The following is a 23,004-nucleotide window of genomic DNA, read 5'->3' on the forward strand; positions in this document are numbered from 1 at the left end:
GATAGGGACATCGTTTAAATGGTGTAATAAGCGGGACAGATGGGCAAATAAAATACATGAGTTTTAATTACGCTAGCGTATATTAATTTCAAACTATAATGGCCAAAAACTGAGAAATAATGATTTTTTTTCATTTCTTTCTTAATCTTCCTGTTAAAATAGATTTAGAAAAAAATAATTCTTAGCAAAATGTAGCACCCAAAGAAAGCCTAATTAGTGGCGAAAAAAACAAGATATAGATCAATTCATTGTGATGAGTAGCAATAAAGTTATAGGCGAATGAATGGGAGGTGAACGTTGCTCGGATGCATGAGATTTTCGGACTGCGGTGCTGAACCGGTTAATATAAAAAAAAAAAAAACCTTACAATAAAAAACAAACATGTAAATATTTACCTAAGGGTCTAAACTTTTTAAATATCAATGTAAAGATGAAATATTTCTATTTTTTTATTTTAAACTTGTAAATGGTGATAGATGGAAAACGGAAAAAATGCACGTTTATTTCCAAATAAAATATTGTCGCCATACATTGTGATAGGGACATAATTTTAACGGTGTAATAACCGGGACATATGGGCAAATACAATACGTGAGTTTTAATTATGGAGGCATGTATTATTTTAAAACTATAATGGCTGAAAACTGAGAAATAATGAATTTTTTCAGTTTTTTTCTTATTCTTCCTGTTAAAATGCATTTACAGTAAAGTGGCTCTTAGCAAAATGTACCCCCCAAAGAAAGCCTAATTGGTGGCGGAAAAAACAAGATATAGATCAGTTCATTGTGATAAGTAGTGATAAAGTTATAGGCTAATCAATGGGAGGTGAACATTGCTCAAGTGAAAACCACGGAACGCGAATGGGTTAAGGACAGACAAGGATGTTTCATGAACAGTATTGTTGCATTTAATTTTTAACTTTTATTTTTCAGGGTCAGATGTATATTTACTGTAAATATATGTCACTTGTTAAGTTTTTCTCATATTTGATTTCCTACCCTCATACCACTTTTTTCTTATGTTGGTAGGTTGTTTGAAAGAGGAAGCCTCCTTTTCCTCCCCTTCTTTCTGCCCCTTGACTAACCCTCCCTCACTTTCTTTCCCTGTCTCCTCCTCCACCCTCTTGTCCTTTTCTAATTTTTTCTCTTAACTTTTGCCGCCATCCCTTTGAAGCATTACATATACAGAGTATAAATTTGTAATACTTTGCAGCTGATTTCAGCCTATTGCTGACCATTGCAGTTGCAAGACGCATATCTGGTGAGTGGCCAAACATGCCTATGGCCGTGCTAGGAGACGTAACCAGCCCACACTAGGTTGATGCCCAACGAGAGTCAGGGGGTGGACATTCTCACATATACCTGCAGTGGGGCTTACCATAGACACAGTGCAGTGGGGCTTACCATAGACACAGTGCAGTGGGGCTTACCATAGACACAGACTTGATGGGCGTATGTCTTTTTTCAACCAAAATAACTATGTAACTATGTAACAGTTAATCGCTGTAGATCCTAGAAGTAATGGCAATGGGGCAGAACTAGTCATTTGAATTACCAACAAAAGTTAGACCAGGCCTCGCTTACCTAGTATCAAAAATCTTTATTGTAAACAGACAACCAAGGAAGTGCATCAAAATTTACTGTAATGTAAACTATTGTGATGTAACAGTGGTCCAACCAGTATTTGCTGTAACACCCAGAGTTCTATGGTTTAACACAAGTGCATGCAAACAACCACCTATAGAATGAATGTCATGTATGTATGGAGTGGGTATGAAAGCGGGGGGGGGGGGGGGGGGGTGCTGTGTTATCTCTGAGGCTCCTATTGTGTTTTAATGGTTTCTATTGCAGTGAATTTTGATGTACTTTCTTGGTTGTATGTTTACACTAAAGATTTGTGATACTTGGTAAGTGAGGCTTGGTCTAACTTTTGTTGGTAGTTTTTTTGTAGTTTGAGGATCTGATATAAAGGCCCGCTAACAATTGATATTTCTGCTTATGTATTGCAGTAGCACTTAGCGCAGTTGAGATTTCAATTGTATTGCCATTGGGAGACCAATATTAACTTTTTTGTACTAGTCATTTGAATTGCCTAATTCATAACTACTATATGGATCTGCGGCACTATCAGTATGCTAAGGAATTGTAAGAAACTTTGGCTCCTGTAGTACAGAATACACTGTTACCTTTAAAAACTGTAATATACTGTATGCATACATTGGACTGTAAACAATGTGATATTGTTTGTTTACAGTGGTAATAGCGGGAATGGTGTAATTGTGAGGTCATTTTTGGGGTGGGGTACTGGGGATTAATGCTGTATTTACCTCATTGTACATAAATGTGCATTGCATGCCACACACCTAAATAAAGGGAGACCCTGTGTGGCTCCCAAAACAATTGTCGGACTAACTGTGGACCTTAGCACAGTAAAAAGTGGGCTATAACTTGCAAATTGGTGTGCTGATAACCTTCACCTCTAAAGGTGGCCATACACTTATAGATTTGCAGCAGATTCGACCATCCGATAAATTTCTTTCAGATGCCTGTCAGATCGAATCTGACAGGAATCTATCTGATATGTGTCACACACTAGGAACAGATTTCCAATAGATTGCAAAATGAAATCTATTGATAATCGATCGAAATGCATGATTGCACCATTCGATCCAATGCAACTCTATGGGCCATCGATCAGCTGCCAGCAGCCGATCGACCTAGATTTTCCATCTGGACTGATTGAGCAAATCAATCGAAATTGGCTGCAAATCAGTTGATCGGCCAATCGACCATGCTTCCTGCTGCATCAATTTCTAGCCGATTTGATCAGAGCGGTCAGATCAACTGTCGACCGATGGCTGAAATCGACCAGTGTATGGGCCCATTAAGATAGAGACTAGGGATTAATTTTACAGAATGGTAGAGGTCTGGTAAGAACATGTTGCAACCCTTTACATTTTACAAGTTTATTAATAATCATCCAAGCCCTCTTTAAATGCAGATATAGAATTTGCAAAAACTGCTTCCTGTGATAAAATATTCCACATTTTAAACACTCTTCATAAAGAGCCAAGAGACAATGGGCATTCCCCCCACCTAAGAGGTCCACCAACGGCCTCCTTGACCCACACCAATGTGCATATAGGGCCAACAGGTCTGTTGAGGATTAGAGATGGCCCAGTCTTGGAGAACTCATGGAGAAGCACATGATCAGTTTGATCAGCTGATAGATGTGTAAGGGTTTAACACATGATCATGACCAGCAAATCAGAGGCTTACAAATCTATCAGCTGATCAAACTGATCATGTGCTTCTCCATGAGTTTTCCAAGGCTGGGCCATCTCTATTGAGGATGCCATTATCGTCAGCCTGGCATACATCACAGAGCACCTGGACAGGCCAGATTCCTATGCTAGGATCCTGTTCCTGGATTTTAGCTCAGCATTCAATACGATCTGCCCAGATATCCTGTTTGTCGACTTGGCGTAGCTCGGAGTTGATTTTACTCTTCCTGTCAGAGACAGGTCAAGCTCGGCAACTGCTCCTCCAGCATGAGAACCACCAACATTGTTGCTCCGCAAGGATGTGTACTGTCCCCACTCCTGTCCTCCTTGTACACCAACAACTGTACCTCAACCACTGGCTCTCAGAAGTTCATCAAATTTGCAGATGACACTACCATCATCGGCCTAATTGGCAACAACAGAGAGCACAAGTACTGCAGCGAAAGTTGAGCAAATCTGCAACTGGTGCAAGGATAACTACCTAGTACTCAACGCAGCAAAGACTGTTGAACTGATTCTTGATTTCAGGAGGCACCGCCCTCCACTCCCACCAGTCCATATAAGTGATACTGAAGTCTCTAATGTTGGGTACACACAATGTGATTTTCTGGCCAATTTACTATCAGATCGATTATTTCCATGTCCGATTTGCTTTCCAATTGATTTCCCAGCATTTTCAGATCGATTTTCATTCACTTTAATAGGAAGTTGATCAGAAAATGCTTGGACATCGATCGGAAAGCAAATCGGACATGTTGGAAATAATCGATCTGACAGTAAATCGGCCAGAAAATCTCATAGTGTGTACCCAGCATAAGGTACCATTGGTGTGGTTCTTTAGCACAACCCTTACCAACGACCCGAAATGGGGGTAGAACACCAACAAAATTCATAAGAAATCTCATCAGTGGTTGTTCTTCCTGTGTAAACTGAAAAAAATTGGCATGCCACGGGAGCTGCTGACCAGCTTCTACATCGCAACTATTGAGTCCATCCTTTGTTCTTCAGTCATTGTCAAGTATGCTAGTGTGACGGCCAGTGACAGGTATAAGCTGCAGAGTCATTACTGATGGTGAGAGGATCATCGGATCACCGCTGCCATCTCTCAATCTCCTCCACTCCGCTAGGATGAAGACGAGGGCCACCTGGATCTTTAATGACCCCTCCCACTCAGGCAGTCGCTAGTTTGATCTCCTCCCGCAGGGTCACCGTTATAGAAGTATCCCATCCAAAACCACGAGGTGCAGGAACGCTTTCTTCCCCCAAGCAGTTCTGCTGCTAAACTAGTGGAGTAGTACTCTCTTAGGTCAGGAAACCTCTCAGCTGCTCATTGATCCTCACACCCCATGGGTCAGTACGGCCACGCAGCCAGTTTGAGACTTTTTGAACTAAATGACTTTATGTAGGCCCCACAGGCTTGCTCTAACTGTTAACCTCCGGGTAAATGTCTATGTATCTTTAAACACCTGTAAATGTCTGTCTTGTCTGCCTGCGCATCTGTTTGTCTGTCGATGCACTTGCCTATGCCATGTGAACCACAAATAATTCCGATTACGACTCCCGTTGCACTTGGTGACGGGCGTTTCTAGGTTCCTGGGAGATCCGGGGCACCCCTGGGCACCAAGAGGGAACGAGTGTGCGGTGCGCATGGCGCGCCACAGTGAAAAATGGGTGTGGCCATGCAGTGTAAAGTGGGCGTGGTAATAGGTGGGGCCCCTCACCTGGCTTCTGTCTTGCCTTCGGCTGGCTGGCCTGTGCGCTGTACTCAGCTGGTGGTAATGCTGTGCTGGCCTGGCTGGTGGTGATGCTGTGCTGGCCTGGCTGATGGTGATGCTGTGCCGGCCTGGCTGGCGGTGATGTTGAGCCGGCCTGGCTTTGCTAGGTGACTTGCTGGGGCTTTGCTGGGCAATTTGCTGTGGGCATTTTGGGGGGCTTTGCTGGGCTGGGGGCTTTACTAGGCTTTGCTTGACTGGGACCAGGAGGCTTTGCTAGGCTGGGGGGTTTACTTTGCTGAGAGCTCTGCTTTGCTGGGCTGGGGCCCTGGGGCTTTGCTTGGCTGTAGATAGGTAGCTTCTCCCAGTATAGGTTAGATAGGCAGCTTCCCCAGTATAAATTATATCGGCAGCTTCCCCCAGTGTAGGTTAGATAGGCAGCTTCCCCCGTACAGATTATATAGGCAGCTTCCCCCAGTATAGATTATATAGGCAGCTTCCCCCAGTGTAGGTTAGATAGGTAGGTTTCCCCAGTAAAGGTTAGAAAGGCAGCTTCCCCCAATGTAGGTTAGATAGGCAGCTTCCCCCAGTATAGGTTATATAGGTAGGTTCCCCCAGCGTAGGTTAGATAGGTAGGATCCCCCAGCGTAAATTAGATAGGTAGGTTCCCCCAGCGTAGGTTAGATAGGTAGGTTCCCCCAGCGTAGGTTAGATAGGTAGGTTCCCCCAGTGTAGGTTAGATAGGTAGGTTCCCCCAGCGTAGATTAGATAGGTAGGTTCCCCCAGAGAAGGTTAGAAAGGTAGGTTCCCCCAGAGAAGGTTAGATAGGTAGGTTCCCCCAGCGTAGGTTAGATAGGTAGGTTCCCCCAGCGCAGGTTAGATAGGTAGCTTCCCCCAGTATAGGTTATATAGGTAGCTTCCCCCAGTGTAGATTAGATAGGTAGGTTCCTCCAGTATAGGTTATATAGGCAGCGTCCCCCAGTATAGGTTAGATAGGTAGGTTCCCCCAGTATAGATTAGATAGGTAGGTTCCCCCAGTATAGATTAGATAGGTAGGTTCCCCCAGTATAGATTAGACAGGTAGGTTCCCTCAGTATAGGTTAGATAGGCAGCGTCCCCCAGTATAGATTAGATAGGTAGGTTCCCTCAGTATAGGTTAGATAGGCAGCGTCCCCCAGTATAGATTAGATAGGTAGGCTCCATCATTATAGGTTAGATAGGTAGCTTCCCCCAGTGTAGATTAGATAGGTAGGAAGTCGGAAGCACACGAAAGCTGTGCCTGCGGCGATCTGAAGACAGGTGAGTTTTTAACTGCCCCCCCCCAATGCCCCCTCCTGCCAGTCAATAGATCCGGTGCTCGGGATCAAAGGCCCTAGCGACGCCCCTGCTTGGTGAATAAAGCCGATTCTGATTCTTACTGTAAAGAACACCTTTCTAAATAGATGGCAATAACTTTTTTCGTCCATAAGCAGATCATGTACCCTTGTCCTTTGTATGAACCTAGGGACACAAAGCTCATCTGCCAAACTGTTTGTCTTGCTCTCGGATATATTTATACATGTTATTTGGACATCTCTAAGACATCTCCTTTACAGGCTAAATGATCACAGTTTATTTAAATTTTCATGGTGAGATCTCTGAATAATTTTGTGGTTTTGTGGTTTATCAGCACGTTTCAACTCCAATGTCCTTCCGGTGGTGTGGTGCGGTGCCCAGAACTATAATTCATATTCTCTATGGCATTTTCATATTATCTTAGGCTGGTTCACATTACAAGCATTTTTCTATGCACCAGTGATTTGAAGACAAGGGCCACCAGGATCTCTCATGACCCCTCCCACTCTGGTAGCTGCTACTTTGATCTCCTTCAATCGGATCACCGACAAAATCCTTTGGCCTCTGAGGAAGCGGGTTATCCGTGAAACGGCTGTCAGATCTACCTCTCCCTTTGCTTAAACACTGTATGTGTATCTGTCAATAAATCACTGGAAGCAGACTTTTGGTGCCCAGCGCTTTCTGTCCTACTATTGCTTAACAATTAAAAATGCACTTAACTGCTTCCAGACCAGTGTGGTTGAAATCTATGTCCTGCTTGTGGCTGGGCGGCTCTGACAGGACATAGATTTCAACAATCGTCGCTGCGTGATCCAGCTGCTCCCGCTGATCGTGCCGCTCTGCCCCGCCGCTACCCACTCGCCCTGCCGTCAGTATGACAGCTTACATTGGTGGACCAGGTCATAAGCTAATGAAAGCAGCTCCTGACCGGCGCACAGAGCTCTACCATCATAGAGACGGCAGAGAGAGGGACCTGTGGCAATGGAAGAGCGACCTGACCGGTACTGTGGCGTGACTGGGTAAGCACCATTTTGCAGTACCAGCAGTCTCTGGTCCTTAAATAGTTAAACAAGATACATTTCTTCTACTTTCCATGCAGACAGCTCATTTAGAGACACAAGCAGCTGCAGTTCAGCTAGTGAGACCTTTCACATGCACAGGGTTAACAGATGTACAGAGAGGGATCCCCCCCTCATGATTTACTGGTCTGTCACCCTGGTCATCCTGGTCTTCAGTAATTGTGAAAGGAATTTAATAACAGTAAACAAAGAGATAAGCAGTTGAATGCAAACACCAGTGATTAGGAGCACTTCCCAAACTATTCTTTTCAAAACTGAATGTTATTCAAAAGTGTTCCTTCAAGTATAAAAATAAAGACAAACAATAAAAAAACCAAAGAAAAGGGAACTTTAGGACAGCAAGGACTTGGCAAGGATGTAAATAAGGTTAAACCATATTATTTTCAACCTATGCATGGTGCATGGGTAATGGCAAAAGTGACAATTATTATAAGGCTGCTGAGGTCCAAACCATAGCCTACTCATTGAGTTTGTATAATAGACTGAAGACCAATCTGCCTCTGTACTCATTCCAGGGTTCCCAAATTGCTGTGAAGTGAGTAATTTTATCCTGTATCAGAGTCTTTAAACATTCAAAGATCATTAAGTAGTCTATTCATGATTTCAAAGCTGCCAAGGTACGAGATGGAGTAAGCCATTGGGAGGCTATGTAAGTTTTAGCTACCATTAGTATATACACTCACCTAAAGGTTTATTAGGAACACCATAATAATAATACGGTGTTTGACCCCCTTTCGCCTTCAGAACTGCCTTAATTCTGTTTCTGTTAAAATGTTGGCCCATATTGATAGGATAGCATCTTGCAGTTGATGGAGATTTGTGGGATCCACATCCAGGGCATGAAGCTCTCGTTCCATCACACCCCAAAGATGCTCTATTGGGTTGAGATCTGGTGACTGTGCGGGCCATTTTAGTACAGTGAACTCATTGTCATGTTCAAGAAACCAATTTGAAATGATTCGAGCTTTGTGACATGGTGCATTATCCTGATGGAAGTAGCCATCAGAGGATGAGTACATGGTGGTCATGAAGGGATGGAAATGGTCAGAAACAATGCTCAGGTAGCCCGCGGCATTTAAACGATGCCCAATTGGCACTTAGGGGCCTAAAGTGTGCCAAGAAAACATTCCCCTCACCATTACACCACCACCACCAGCCTGCACAGTGGTAACAAGGCATGGTGGATCCATGTTCTCATTCTGTTTATGCCAAATTCTGACTATCGAGACTCATCAGACAAGGCAACATTTTTCCAGTCTTCGGTGAGGTCTTTTGCTGTTGTAGCTTAACCGCTTCAAGCTTGTGCGTGTTGTGGCTTCACAAATGCTTTGCTGCATACCTCAGTTGTAATGAGTGGTTATTTCAGTCAACGTTGCTCTTCTAGCAGCTTGAATCAGTCGTCCCATTCTCCTCTGACCTCTATCATCAACACAGCATTTTAGCCCACACGTCCTGCTTGTGGCTGGGCGGCTCTGACAGGACATAGATTTCAACAATTGTTGCTGCGCGGTCCAGCTGCTCCCGCTGATCGTGCCGCTCTGCCCCGCCGCTACTCACTCACCCTGCCGTCAGTATGACAGCTTACATTGGTGGACCAGGTCAGAAGCTAATGAAAGCAGCTCCTGACCGGCGCACAGAGCTCTACCATCATAGAGACGGCAGAGAGAGGGACCTGTGGCAATGGAAGAGCGACCTGACCGGTACTGTGGCGTGACTGGGTAAGCACCATTTTGCAGTACCAGCAGTCTCTGGTCCTTAAATAGTTAAACAAGATACATTTCCTCTACTTTCCATGCAGACAGCTAATTTAGAGACACAAGCAGCTGCAGTTCAGCTAGTGAGACCTGTCACATGCACACAGAACTGCTGCATACAGTATGTTTTTCCCTCTTCACACCAGTCTTTGTAAACCCTAGAAATGGTTGTGCATGAAAATCCCAGTAACTGAGCAGATTGTGAAAATACTCAGACTGGCCCATCTGGCACCAACAACCATGCTGCGCTCAAAATAGATTAAATCACCTTTCTTTTCCATTCTGACATTCAGTTTGGAGTTCAGGAGATTGTCTTTACAAGGACCACACCCCTGAATGCATTGAAGCAACTGCCATCTGATTGGTTGATTAGTTAATTGCATTCATGAGACATTAAACAGGTGTTCCTAATAATCCTTTAGGTGAGTGTATTTCAGTAACCTATGATTAAGATATTTCAATTTTGCAGGCTTAAGGCCTAGCAGGAAAACTTTGGGTAATTTGCCTTTTCTTAATAAAGCAATAAGACAAACGTAAGTAAATCTCCAAGTTCCAGAACCAGAGGAATGAATATGGAGGCAATCATTTTGTCCATATCCCCTGAATAGTTGCAGGATATTAACTATGACTTCTCAACATTAAGTTGCAAGCCAGAGGGGGGGGTTTGCGTGAGACAGGACGGACGTGTGAAATAACTGCTCCGGCTTACTTAAAACGGCACAAAGCATGGCTCAATCCGCCTCAAATACCTCCTGTCAGCCAGAGGAGATGAAGACAGAGCTGGACAACGTGAAGAAGCACAAATAACAGCGCTGAAGCCGCAGAAGCTAACGGATTACTTCAGGCAGAAAGCACAGCGGCCTGCCCGAGTGATCCAAGATGGCGCCGACTCGCAAGGAGGTGCCGCTCCAGAGCACACAAACAGCACTGCAAGCTTGCCCAGCAAAACGAAGACACAGCCGCAAGACCTGCAAAGCTCTTCCCCGACAAGCAGCCCAGCCAGAACAAAGCCACGACTGGAAGAAAATACTGCAGGAGAGACGGTAAGCACACAGCCACGCAGCCCTTCCCCAAGCTTACAGGCCATGGCCACATTAGCTGACTTTCCGGCATCAGAGCAAGCAGCTTCTCAATCTTTTATTAAAGAAATTCTTACATCCTTCAGATCCTCTTTATTAATAGACATCTCCGCTATAACCTCCTCCGTCCACAATGACCTGAATGCCCTAGGAGATAGAGTTGATGAAGTGGAACACACGGTCTCAGACATAGTCAGAGAGCACAATACTATGGTGGATGTCTCGGATTCCCACTCAAACAATATAAAATGGCTCACAACTAAATCTGCAGACCTTGAGGATAGATCAAGGAGAAACAACATTAAATTCAATGGAATCCCGGAGAACGTTCCTACAAACGATCTGAAGTCCTTCATCCAGAATATCACTAAAGCTACCCTTCCTGACGCCACAGATACGGAATTAATCATTGATAGAGCCCACCGTCTCCCCAAGCCTGCACACTTAGCGGCACATATTCCGCGTGACGTCATTGTACGCTATCTCTGCTATCATGTTAAGGACAACCTGCTGTTTTCCATTCGCAAAAAAGGCTCCCTTCCTGAGCCCTTTGATAAAATCAAAGTCTTTGCAGATCTCTCCCAACATACCCTGCAACTTCGCAAAGATCTAAAACCGATCACTACAGCTCTGAGGGCAGCAAATGTTCCATACAAATGGGGCTTTCCCACAAAAATAATCTTTTCAATACGTGATCAGCAATACTCCATTCCTAATATGCCTGCAGGCCGTAATCTGCTGAAAACACTAAAAATACAATTGCAAGAAGACTCCATTATGCGACCAAAGGACCTCGTCTCTTCCAAGATTCATCAGGATTGGCAGACAGTCTCCTCCTAAGCCGGACCCTGTTCTCCCCTGGCTAACTTTTTGTTCCTTTTTCTCATATCAAGACCTATGAGATCAACCAGGTATAGACCTGCCCTCCCCCACAGTGTAGGGCATCAAACTATTGTCCTATTAAGTACCTCTTCACTACGCATTCCTTGGGGTTTACTCTCCCATACTAGCGATAGAGAGAATCCACAATCCCCTTGCCCCCACATACATTGACTCAATGGGTCTTATGACCTTCTGTTTGCTTTTTTTTTTATTTTCATAAGCACAATTCTTCTGTTCATTATCGACCTGAAAATGTTTTATAGGTATTCTATGTTTGTTTCTAGCAATTCTTGGCAGACTATCACCTAACCTATTTCCTCCCAACAGGTACAAATATACCGTATTAGTTTCAACCAATTGTTGTACTCACCGGAGATTAACCCTACTTTTAAACGCTGACTCTATTCTGGTATGCCGTTTAAAATTTCCTCTATCAATGTTCGAGGCCTGAATTCCCCCTTTAAAAGACATCTTCTGTGGAGTGAGATCACTAATCACAAAACCCAAATAATTTTTGCCCAGGAAACACATCTACTGGCAAAAGATACCCATCTATGTACTAATAAATCATTCCCATTGATTTATCATAGTTCTTTCATAAAAAAAAACGGGGTGTTATGATGGCATTCCACAAAGATCTTAAAGTGACCCCTATAGAGGTTTTCCCGGATCTGGAGGGGAGATATATTATCTTTATTGGCAAGGTGAATGACGAACTTCTTACGCTAGTGGCAGTTTATGGCCCCAACACTGCACAGAAATATTTCCACCAGAAACTTTTTGCAAGGGCAAAATCAGTCCAACAAGGCAGATTCCTAATCGGGGGAGACTTTAATGCCTGCCCCACGAACTCTGACTCTTCCTCTAAATCCCCACACCAAAAAGTTATCATCGACAAACAACTACACTGGCATGATCTTTATGATCCCTGGCGGGTATTTAACCCCTCAGCCCGCGATTATACTTTCTTTTCAAATGTTCACAAAACATACTCCAGAATCGATTTTTTTCCTCACAGACAAAATCCTCTTGCAAAAAGTTCTGGACTCTTCCATTAGTGTACAATCATGGACTGACCATGCCCCTATCCATATAGAAATAGACGACAACACCGCAGAGAAGAAGCCTCCCCTCTGGAGATTGAACACTTCCTTATTTACAGACACCCTTTTCCTTAATAAACTTGACAAAGATGTGCAAGAATTCATACTTCTTAATCGTACTCCCAATATGGGAGTTCCCACGGTTTGGTACTCACTGAAAGCATATGCCAGAGGTATATTAATTAGACAAGGATCACGTCTAAAAAGAGAGAGAGTGGCAAAGTACAATTTCCTACTGGAACAAATTGAGATTCGGGAGAAAAGCCATAAACAAACCCCCACTAGAGATCTGGAGAGAGAGCTTTTTCACTTACGACAAGAACTTAGCATTCTACTATAATCCAAATACGATTTTCTATGCCAGAAAATGAAACTAAACTTTTATGCTCAGAGCAACAAAGCAGGTTCCTTCTTAGCGAACCTTATAAAGCATAGGCAGGCCAAATCAAAAATACACTCAATTAAACACCCGAACTCTAATCAGATAATTACTAACCCCAAACTAATTGCAGATGCATTCTGCGATTATTATGCAAGTTTATACAATTTACAATCAGACAAATCTCTAATTCAACCTACAGAAGAAACCATTTCAGCATTCTTACAACCAATCGAACTACCCTCGCTTTCCAATCAGCAACTAGAACAGGCATGGGCAAACTTGGCCCTCCAGCTGTTGAGAAACTACAAGTCCCACAATGCATTGCAGGAGTCTTACAGCTACAGTCATGACTCAAAGGCAAATGCATTGTGGGATTTGCAGTTCCTTAACAGCTGGAGGGCCAAGTTTGCCCATGCCTGAACTAGAACAACTCAATTCCCCATTTCAAACAACAGAGGTTTCTGCAGTAATAAAAGCTCTCAAACATAACAAAGCTCCAGGCCCAGATGGGTTTGGGAATGAGTTTTTCCTGACTCTCAATACTACTCTCTCCCCTCTCCTGACTGACCTCTTTAACGAATTCGCTACCTCCAGCTCTATACCAGAAGAATATCTACAGGCAAATATTACGGTAATACCTAAGCCGGGGAAAGACCATACTCTGACAACAAACTATAGACCAATTTCACTGTTAAACGCAGATACCAAAATATACGCCAAATTACTAGCCAATATGCTAATGAAGTTTTCCCCTGTTTTACTATCACAAGACCAGGTTGGCTTTACCATCGGCAGACAAGCCTCTGATGCCACAAGACGTATGGTAACCATTTTGAGACATGTTCAGCTCTGTCGAACGCCTTCTCTGCTCCTTACCCTGGACGCGGAGAAGGCGTTCGACAAAGTTCACTGGCAATTCCTTAGAGCCACCTTGGTCAAATTTGGCTTCACAGGACAAATCCTATCTGCCATTATGGCGTTATATACTGCCCCATCTGCCAGGGTTAATGCAGCTGGCTTCCTTTCAAAACCCTTTCGTATCACTAACGGTACCCGCCAGGGATGCCCCCTCTCACCAGTTATCTTCGTCCTAATCATGGAGACTCTAGCTAAAAAAAATTCGATCAAACCCATTAATATCTGGTATCTCTATCAATGAGTTCAAGCATCTAATAAGCATGTTTGCTGATGACGTAGCTCTGCTCTTAACAGAGCCATTAAGTTCCATTCCTAACCTCATGACTGAAATTCAACACTTTTCGGATGTCTCCATGTATAAATTGAACCAAACTAAATCCTATATATTAGGTCTCAACATCCCTGCCAAAATGGAAACACATTTAAAGACATCTTATCCATTCCCATGGGCAGATGGGGCAGTAACTTATTTAGGCATTCAGCTATCTCGTCACTCTGCAGACTTATTTAAATATAACATGGTCCCCTTACTTACAGACATGAAAAAAGAATGTTTATCCATGTCCAAACATTGGATGTCTTGGTCTGGTCGCATAGCAGCGTTTAAATTATTCTTGTTACCTAAGATCCTATACACTCTACGTAGCTTACAGATTATTATTCCTAGCTCGTGGTTCTCCGATATTAGGAAGTGTATAAATACCTTCATCTGGCAGGGGAAAAAGGTTCGCACATCCTATCATATAATGACCCTTCCAAAACAACTAGGGGGCATGGGTCTACCAAATATAGAGAAATACTACCATGCCTCCAACTTGGAGATGGTAAGGCAATGGTGGAATCCACAGTCTCCTAAACCATGGGTACAACTAGACTCTCACTTCTTAAAAACAAACCTTAGAACTCTGCTTACCAGTATTATCATGGGAGCTAAACTACCTACCCCCCCATACTAGCCTCCCTAAAATTATGGGAAAACTTCAATAAACTCCCTCCTCCACAGAAACACGCAATTCAACTTCCAACCTCCATTTCAGCCCTCGAGCACTTTACTAAAGACCTCAACTTGAAAACATGGAAAAACTCAGGTATTCTTCTCCTTAGCGACCTCTTCAATGGTTCCCAAGTCAAATCATTCAATGAATTACATAAGCAATACAAACTACCTCACTCCCAATTATTTACCTACCATAGAATCTTTCACTTAATAAAAACAAAAAAAAATATCCCCTCCATCCATCCACGCAAGTATTCTCTCTATGCTTAATTTTACTGGTAATTATAAAGGGGGTATCTTGGTCTGGTATAAGACTCCTACTCATGATATTCCTTCACCCTTACAAAAATATGCCACAATATGGTCTCTAGACCTAAACTCTGCCATCTCAGTACAAAAACTGGTGGCGGCCAACAAAACTGTTTCTAAAATATCCCGATGTAACTCCCACTGGGAACTCTCCAAGAAAATACTCTATAAATGGTACAGGACCCCAAGACAAATAGCTTCATTTTCTCCCCAGTCCTCAACAACATGCTGGAAATGTAAGAGCAATATCGGTACATATGTACATATGTTTTGGGGATGCCCTATTGTATCACGTCTTTGGGTAACAGTTGAGTCCTATATCCGTAAAATTCACACTTCTACTTTCAACCTCTCGCCTGAACTGGCATTACTATTAATTAACCCAGACAACATCCCCCTAGAATTACAGCCCCCAATATATCATTTGATCTTAGTGCACTGTATTTGATAACCACCAACTGGAAATCTCAAGAAGAAATACCACCTCAACAACTTCTAGCTATTACTAAATATAACATTAACATGGAGCAGATAATTAGAACCAGATTAGGTCTTAAACACCCCAACTTTAACTTTCCCTTAGCTTGGTGTTAGTCTCATCTCCTGTCTCAAGGTACAACATCTATAAACCCCCTATATTAAATCATACATTGCCGTCAACTAAAGGTATCTGACTCATCCCTCAAGGAAGAAATAGGTTACTGAAACACAACTGATATTTAACTATAGTCAACTATACCAATATTAGGAGCCTCGTTAGGCTTTTTAGTTAGGTTAAGTAATGTTACCTCATTAGAGAGGTAAGGTTCTGATATGTCGTGATTAAGAATCTCTTTTATCATAGAACAGACCCCACTCGTGAGCCATCTTTCTAATGGCACAAAGTATATACTCTGGTGGTGGCCCATGCTGGCCTTCTGGATGCACCAGATGTTTCCCAACATTCTTTCAGAGGATTACCCTCGCTTTGGCTACCTACTAGGTCCTGTAAATGCCATGGCAGAGAGTAAACCACTCATTGACTCTCTCATTGTGCAGCAACTAACTCCATAAAAACGCATTTTAAATGTAGTTTATACATTGAGATGCTATTGTATATCTTCAACTGGTGACTCATTTTCTAAATTACTGTCTGTTGATTGATGATCAGTGTACTATACTGTACTATAGTCTTCTGTACTACACTGTACGTCATGGTACTATAGTTCATAGTACTTTATTGTTCTGTTATAATATGGTCTAATATAATATGTTATGTTATAATATGTTGTTATACTACTTCAACTATAAAATAAAAATTGGTTTATAATGGAAAAAAGTTGCAAGCCAGAGACCCTGCTGCAAGTCCTAAAGGTGTTAAGGAGGTTTGGAACTGAGATCATCGGATTTGTGACAGTCAAAAGTAGTCAGTAATGAAATTGTGGAGGTGTTTTGGGTTGAGAGGATCTTTGTTGGGTTTAGGGATGATAGTAATTTGGGAATCAAGAAATGCAGTAGAGATTTGTTTTAATTTTCGCTGGGCATAAAGGGTTTCGGTCAGAGGCAACACCAGGAGGGATAAAAACTTTTTATAGTAGAGGGCTGTCAGGCCTTTCCTAAGCTTGAGCTTCTGTATGACTTTACCAACCTCAGTTTCGGTAATAGGGACATTCAGGGCTTTAGCAGCTTCAGGTGGTCACAGGAGGTGATTGATGGGTCTCAGGGTGTGATTAGAGGGGGGAATAGATGCAAGCAATGCACTGGGGAGGTGATCGGGGGGAGGGGGGGTATGAGGGCGATCCGAGGGTGAGGGCGGGTGATTGGGTGCCCACAAAAGGGGCAGATGAGGGTCTGATCTGATGGGTATGATGGGTAGCAGTGACAGGGGGTGATTGATGGGTGATCAGTGGGTGATTAGAGGGGAGAACAGATGTAAATAATGCACTGGAGAGGTGTTCAGGTGGGGTCTGATGGGTGATCTGAGGGTGTGGGCTGGTGTTTGGGTGCCCGCAGGGGGCAGTTTGGGGTCTGAGCTGATGGGTAGCAGTGACAGGGGGTGACAGAAGGTGATGGGGTGATTGATAGGTGATAAGTAGGTGATTACAGTGGAGAATATATGAAAGCAATGCACTGGCGAGTTGATCAGAGGGGGTCTGGGGGGGGCTATTTGAGGGTGTGGGCTGGTGATTGGGTGCCCGAGGGGCAGATTAGGGTCTGATCTGATGGGTAGCAGTCACAGGTGGTGACAGGGGGTGATTGATGGGTGATCAGTGGGTGATTAGAGGGGAGAACAGATGTAAACAATGCACTTGGGAGGTGATCTGAGGGCGGGTCTGCGGGCGATCTGAGGTTGTGGGCGGGTAATTGGGTGCCCGCAAGGGGCAGGTTAGGGTCTGATCTGATGGGTGGCAGTGACAGGTGGTTACAGGAGGTGATTGATGGGTGATTGACAGGTGATCAGTGGGTGATTACAGGGGAGAATACAGGTCCTTCTCAAAAAATTAGCATATTGTTATAAAGTTCATTATTTTCTGTAATGTACTGATAAACATTAGACTTTCATATATTTTAGATTCGTTACACACAACCGAAGTAGTTCAAGCCTTTTATTGTTTTAATATTGATGATTTTGGCATACCACTTATGAAAACCCAAAATTCCTATCTCAAAAAATTAACATATTTCATCCGACCAATAAAAGAAAAGTGTTTTTAAAACAAAAAAAGTCAACCTTCAAATAATTATGTTCAGTTATGCACTCAATACTTGGTCGGGAATCCTTTTGCAGAAATGACGTGGCGTGGCATGGAGGCAATCAGCCTGTGGCACTGCTCAGGTGTTATGGAGGCCCAGGATGCTTCGATAGCGGCCTTAAGCTCATCCAGAGTGTTGGGTCTTGCGTCTCTCAACTTTCTCTTCACAATATCCCACAGATTCTCTATGGGGTTCAGGTCAGGAGAGTTGGCAGGCCATTTGAGCACAGTAATACCATGGTCAGTAAACCATTTGCCAGTGGTTTTGGCACTGTGAGCAGGTTCCAGGTCGTGCTGAAAAATGAAATCATCTCCATAAAGCTTTTCAGCAGATGGAAGCATGAAGTGCTCCAAAATCTCCTGATAGCTAGCTGCATTGACCCTGCCCTTGATAAAACACAGTGGACCAACACCAGCAGCTGACATCGCACCCCAGACCATCACTGACTGTGGGTACTTGACACTGGACTTCAGGCATTTTGGCATTTCCCTCTCCCCAGTCTTCCTCCAGACTCTGGCACCTTGATTTCCCGAATGACATGCAAAAGTTGCTTTCATCCGAAAAAAGTACTTTGGACCACTGAGCAACAGTCCAGTGCTGCTTCTCTGTAGCCCAGGTCAGGCACTTCTGCCGCTGGTTCTGGTTCAAAAGTGGCTTGACCTGGGGAATGCGGCACCTGTAGCCCATTTCCTGCACATGCCTGTACACGGTGGCTCTGGATGTTTCTACTCCAGACTCAGTCCACTGCTTCCGCAGGTCCCCCAAGGTCTAGAATCGGTCCTTCTCCACAATCTTCCTCAGGGTCCGGTCACCTCTTCTCGTTGTGCAGCGTTTTCTGCCACACTTTTTCCTTCCCATAGACTTCCTACTGAGGTGCCTTGATACAGCACTCTGGGAACAGCCTATTCGTTCAGAAATGTATTTCTGTGTCTTACCCTCTTGCTTGAGGGTGTCAATGATGGCCTTCTGGACAGCAGTCAGGTCAGCAGTCTTACCCATGATTGCGGTTTTGAGTAATGAACCAGGCTGGGAGTTTTTAAAAGCCTCAGGAATCTTCTGCAGGTGTTTAGAGTTAATTAGTTGATTCAGATGATTAGGTTAATAGCTAGTTTAGAGAACCTTTTCATGATATGCTAATTTTTTGAGACAGGAATTTTGAGTTTTCATGAGCTGTATGCCAAAATCATCAATATTAAAACAATAAAAGGCTTGAACTACTTCAGTTGTGTGTAATGAATCCAAAATATATGAAAGTCTAATGTTTATCAGTACATTACAGAAAATAATGAACTTTATCACAATATGCTAATTTTTTGAGAAGGACCTGGAATTCTCGCTTCAGGTTCCCTTTAAAAATCACCATAAATGTCATAAATGTCACCATATAAATGTCACCAAATGTCATAAATGTCACCATAAAAATCAAATTTCAACATCAACTGGTCTGAGTGTATTAAGTGATAAAGATGCTAATCCTGCATTCAAAACTTTTTCTGCTGTTATGGTTTGGAGTTATCACATACTGAAGGAGCACTGGCCTTTAGTAATCAGTGCCAAACAGTTGAATGCTGGGAGTTCTTTTTATCTATAATACATTCCTCCTCATTTATTTCCCTGCCTAGCCTATCTGAAACATGATCCTCTGCTGACTTGTGTTTACAAGCAAAGCTGAGGTGACTCAGCGATTGGAGAAAAGAAAAAGAAAAAGACAGTGCAGTTCCTAGTATACACCTCAGTGGGAGTGTCTGAAGACTCTGAGAGGAGGGCAGCTAATGAATACACAATGAGCAAGAGAAGAGGGGGGGGGGGGGCAAGAGTCAGGGAGTATATGTCGTCAGCATTAGCTTAGCAAGATGGCCACTGCCTAGAATAGGATTTTCTGCTTTTTCTTTATAAAATTCACAGGAATCATTACATTAATAGCACAAAACATCTGTTATGTAAGTAGAACTAGTATTTATCTACTTATATATGTGTTTTTTTATTTCTAAGTTAGCATGGGTGTCGCTTGTTCTTTAACTGAGAGAGATATGGAGGTTTCCTTTTAAACAATACCTGTTGCTGGTCAGTCCTGCTGATCTCTTAGGCTGCAGTAGTGGCTGAATCACACACCTGAAACAAGCATGCAGCTAATCCAGTCTGACTTCAGTCAGAGCACCTGATCTACATGCTTGTTGAGGGGCTGTGGCTAAAAGTATTAGAGACACAGGATCAGCAGGAGAGTCAGGCAACTGGTATTATTTTAAAAGAAAAATTCATATCCTCAGTTTAGGTTCCCTTTAAGTAGTAGGAAGCCTCTGGACCGCGGGTGGCAAAATTTCAGTTCTTAACTGAAGTGAGAGGGATATGGAGGCTGCCATATTTATATACTTTTAAGCAAAACCTGGCTATACTGATCTTCTGCCTCTAATACCTTTAGCCATAGACCATGAACAAGCATATGCAGCTCAGGTGTTTCTGACATTATTGTCAGATCTGAAAAGATTAGAAGCATGCTTGTTTCTCGTGTTATTCAGACACTACTGCAGCCAAATACGTCAGCGGGGCTGTCAAGTAACTAGTATTGTTTAAAAGCAAATAAATATAGCAGACACCATATACTTCTCACTTCAGTTGTCCTTTAAGTTTTACAGAGGGGCTGGACCAAGAGCAGATGGATGAAGTGCCCCGAGTATTAGGTAGCCCTCATCCAGTATTGATGGGCAAATATGCCCCTCGTATTAGGTAATTCCACCCAACCTAGTATAGCCAGATGTGTCCCCATTATTAGGTAGCCTCTCCAACCTAGTATAGCCAGATGTGCCTCCAGTATTAGCCCCTTTCCCCCTCCCGACCCAGCATGAACATACAGATTTACTCCCAGTCTTAGGTAAAGCTCCCCTCTCTGATCCAGCCAGTAGATAGCCAGAAGAACCCCCAGTATTAAGCAGCCTTCCCCCATAAGGAGTCTACAGCTAGGGCTGAACGATTTTCGGTTTTAAACCGTAAATCGTGATCAAGGGTAAGACGATCTTGAGATCGTCAGAGCTGCGGTTTTGCTGCGGTTTTCTCTGCCGCTGGTACATTACTCTGCTCCCTCCTCAGTGTGTAAACAAAACAGAAACTTTCCCCTGTAGGCGCTGGAGAGGAGGACCATGCCTCCTCCCCTCTCAGGATAAGTCAGCCTGGTGAATGGGGAAGACGGGGGAAGGAAGGCTGGTCCCGTCCCTACCCCGGAAGATGAAAAGAGCTGGAGACACATCGCTGCCCAGGGAGCCATTAACACAGTAATTAACTAAAACTTCTGTCCGCTCTCTGCTCTCTACCTGGTGGGGGACAGTCTGGGACAATTGCTATTACTACGTGCCCCTCTCTGCCTGTCCCATGTGTGCTGCTGGTTAGAGAATGATCGTGACAGACGCTGAAAATGTCACCTCGCTGCTGCTGGCTGGACAGCTTCTACTAATCACCCAACCACTGCTTCACACAACTATTACACTCATCATCTCCCCTGAGCACTGATAGGTTACATGGGGAGTCACTGCTGTCATGCCACACAGTACTGAGCAGTGTATAGATAGGAAGGCAGCTAGATATATTATGTAGAGGTAGGGGAATATATAAATCATATACATATATCTAGCTGCCTTCTTATCTATACACTGCTCAGTATTGTGTGGCATGACAGCAGTGACTCCCCATGTAACCTATTAGTGCTCAGGGGAGATGATGAGTGTAATAGTTGTGTGAAGCAGTGGTTGGGTGATTAGTAGAAGCTGTCCAGCCAGCAGCAGCGAGGTGACATTTTCAGCATCTGTCACAATCATTCTCTAACCAGCAGCACACATGGGACAGGCAGAGAGGGGCACGTAGTAATAGTAATTGTCCCAGACTGTCCCCCGCCAGGTAGAGAGTGACTGGATGAAGCGATCTGATCCATCGTTGTATAGCAAAAATCCTGTACAAAATCGAAATCGCAATTTTGGACAAAAATCGTGCAATTCAATCTTTTCCTGAAATCGTTCAGGCCTATCTACAGCCCATGAGCTAAATCTGGCCCATTTATTTTGTAATTACGGCCATGGTGAGTGCAATAGCCACGGTTGAAGCGGGATTTCAGCTGCACCAACGGGTGAGATACAAGAACGATACAGTGTTCTTATGGATGAGTGAGGGGGGCACACGCCGTTGGCCAGATTCAAGAAACAGGATGGATATGGCCCACAGGCCATAGTTTGCCCATGCTTGCTCAGGACCCTGCTGGAGCTCACTGCTGCTGCTCAGGACTCACTTCTTCTTGTGGCTGCACTACCTTCTAGTAGGAGATTTTCCATGCTTGGTATGCCCTAGTAAGAATCCCACATGCCCAGCCGGACAAAGCATTCGCGCACACAGGAAAAAAAGCCATGCATGAGTGGCTTTGTTCTAGGCATATGCAGACCTTATTCGAATGACACACTGTTGCTAAGATGGAGGAAGGGAAGAGGGATAACAGAACGGTACATTATGGAATGAAATATATCAGGCAGGGTAGAAAGGAAGAAAAAAAATATCAGGAGTCACTATTTAGTTTATTACCACTTTGTCGGAGGTCTCCTTCACAAAGAAGAGCATCACAAACTGATCACAGAGAGGTGCAATTCCACTGATGAAGAATTCTGTATCAAACTGTGAAACTAAACAGAATAAATAAAAAGTTAATTAATTGCCTAGAAAATAATGGATCTTCTATCTATCTATCTATCTATCTATCTATCTATCTATCTATCTATCTATCTATCTATCTATCTATCTATCTATCTATCAAATATATGTTATATCACACAGAAACACATTCCAGGTGGCCCCCTGCTGGCTCCAACAATCTTTGTTTCTAATCAATATTAAACCACATATATTAGTACCATGAAATTGCAATAGAATGATAAACACAAAATCTCCTAGCTCGTGTTCATGGGACGAATCCAGCTCTTGGCAAATTCAAATGAATTCACAACTGCACAGCATCCCAAGTGGTTGTGCATGGGTCAACAACCTTATAGACATGCATGTGGCAGCGCTAGCAGCTGAAGGGGAATTATTATTTAGTGCGATGAGTGACTAATTGGTCACTCTGTTACGATTGCAGTCAATAAGCTTCCTGGATAGCACTGCAGGATTGTTCATTGCCCCAATAAAATGCATCCCCGACTGTGATAGTTTGTGATAGTTTAGATTACTAGTGTGCAACTCTGTGAGTGGGATTATCGGACTGCTCTTGTGTTACGACCTTGCTTGAACTTTGGTCTTGTGTTTGATTGCTACCTGGACCAACTTTGATACAGTACTTTGGGTGCCATTTATCTAGAGTGTCTGAGACAAAATATTAGTAGGTTTTTAGAAATCCATGCATAATTGTCTCAGGCATCCTAAGAAATCACTAAATAGTGCAGATTCTTTCTTAAACTGTTAGGAATAGG

The 23,004-nt window shown here is 43.4% G+C and overlaps 1 protein-coding gene across 1 annotated transcript in view; it reads right to left on the minus strand.

The window, feature by feature from the left end:
* Nucleotides 1-23,004, minus strand: part of VPS41 (VPS41 subunit of HOPS complex) — a 1,049,902-nt gene that overhangs the window by 639,191 nt on the left and 387,707 nt on the right. Inside the window, exon 8 of the mRNA XM_068238292.1 lies at nt 22,124-22,221. Within this exon, the coding sequence (XP_068094393.1) occupies nt 22,124-22,221 (98 nt within the window). The remainder of the gene's footprint in view (nt 1-22,123; nt 22,222-23,004) is intronic.

This window comes from Hyperolius riggenbachi, chromosome 5 (assembly GCF_040937935.1).
Source record: "Hyperolius riggenbachi isolate aHypRig1 chromosome 5, aHypRig1.pri, whole genome shotgun sequence".
In the NCBI taxonomy this organism is placed as follows: Eukaryota; Metazoa; Chordata; class Amphibia; order Anura; family Hyperoliidae; genus Hyperolius; species Hyperolius riggenbachi.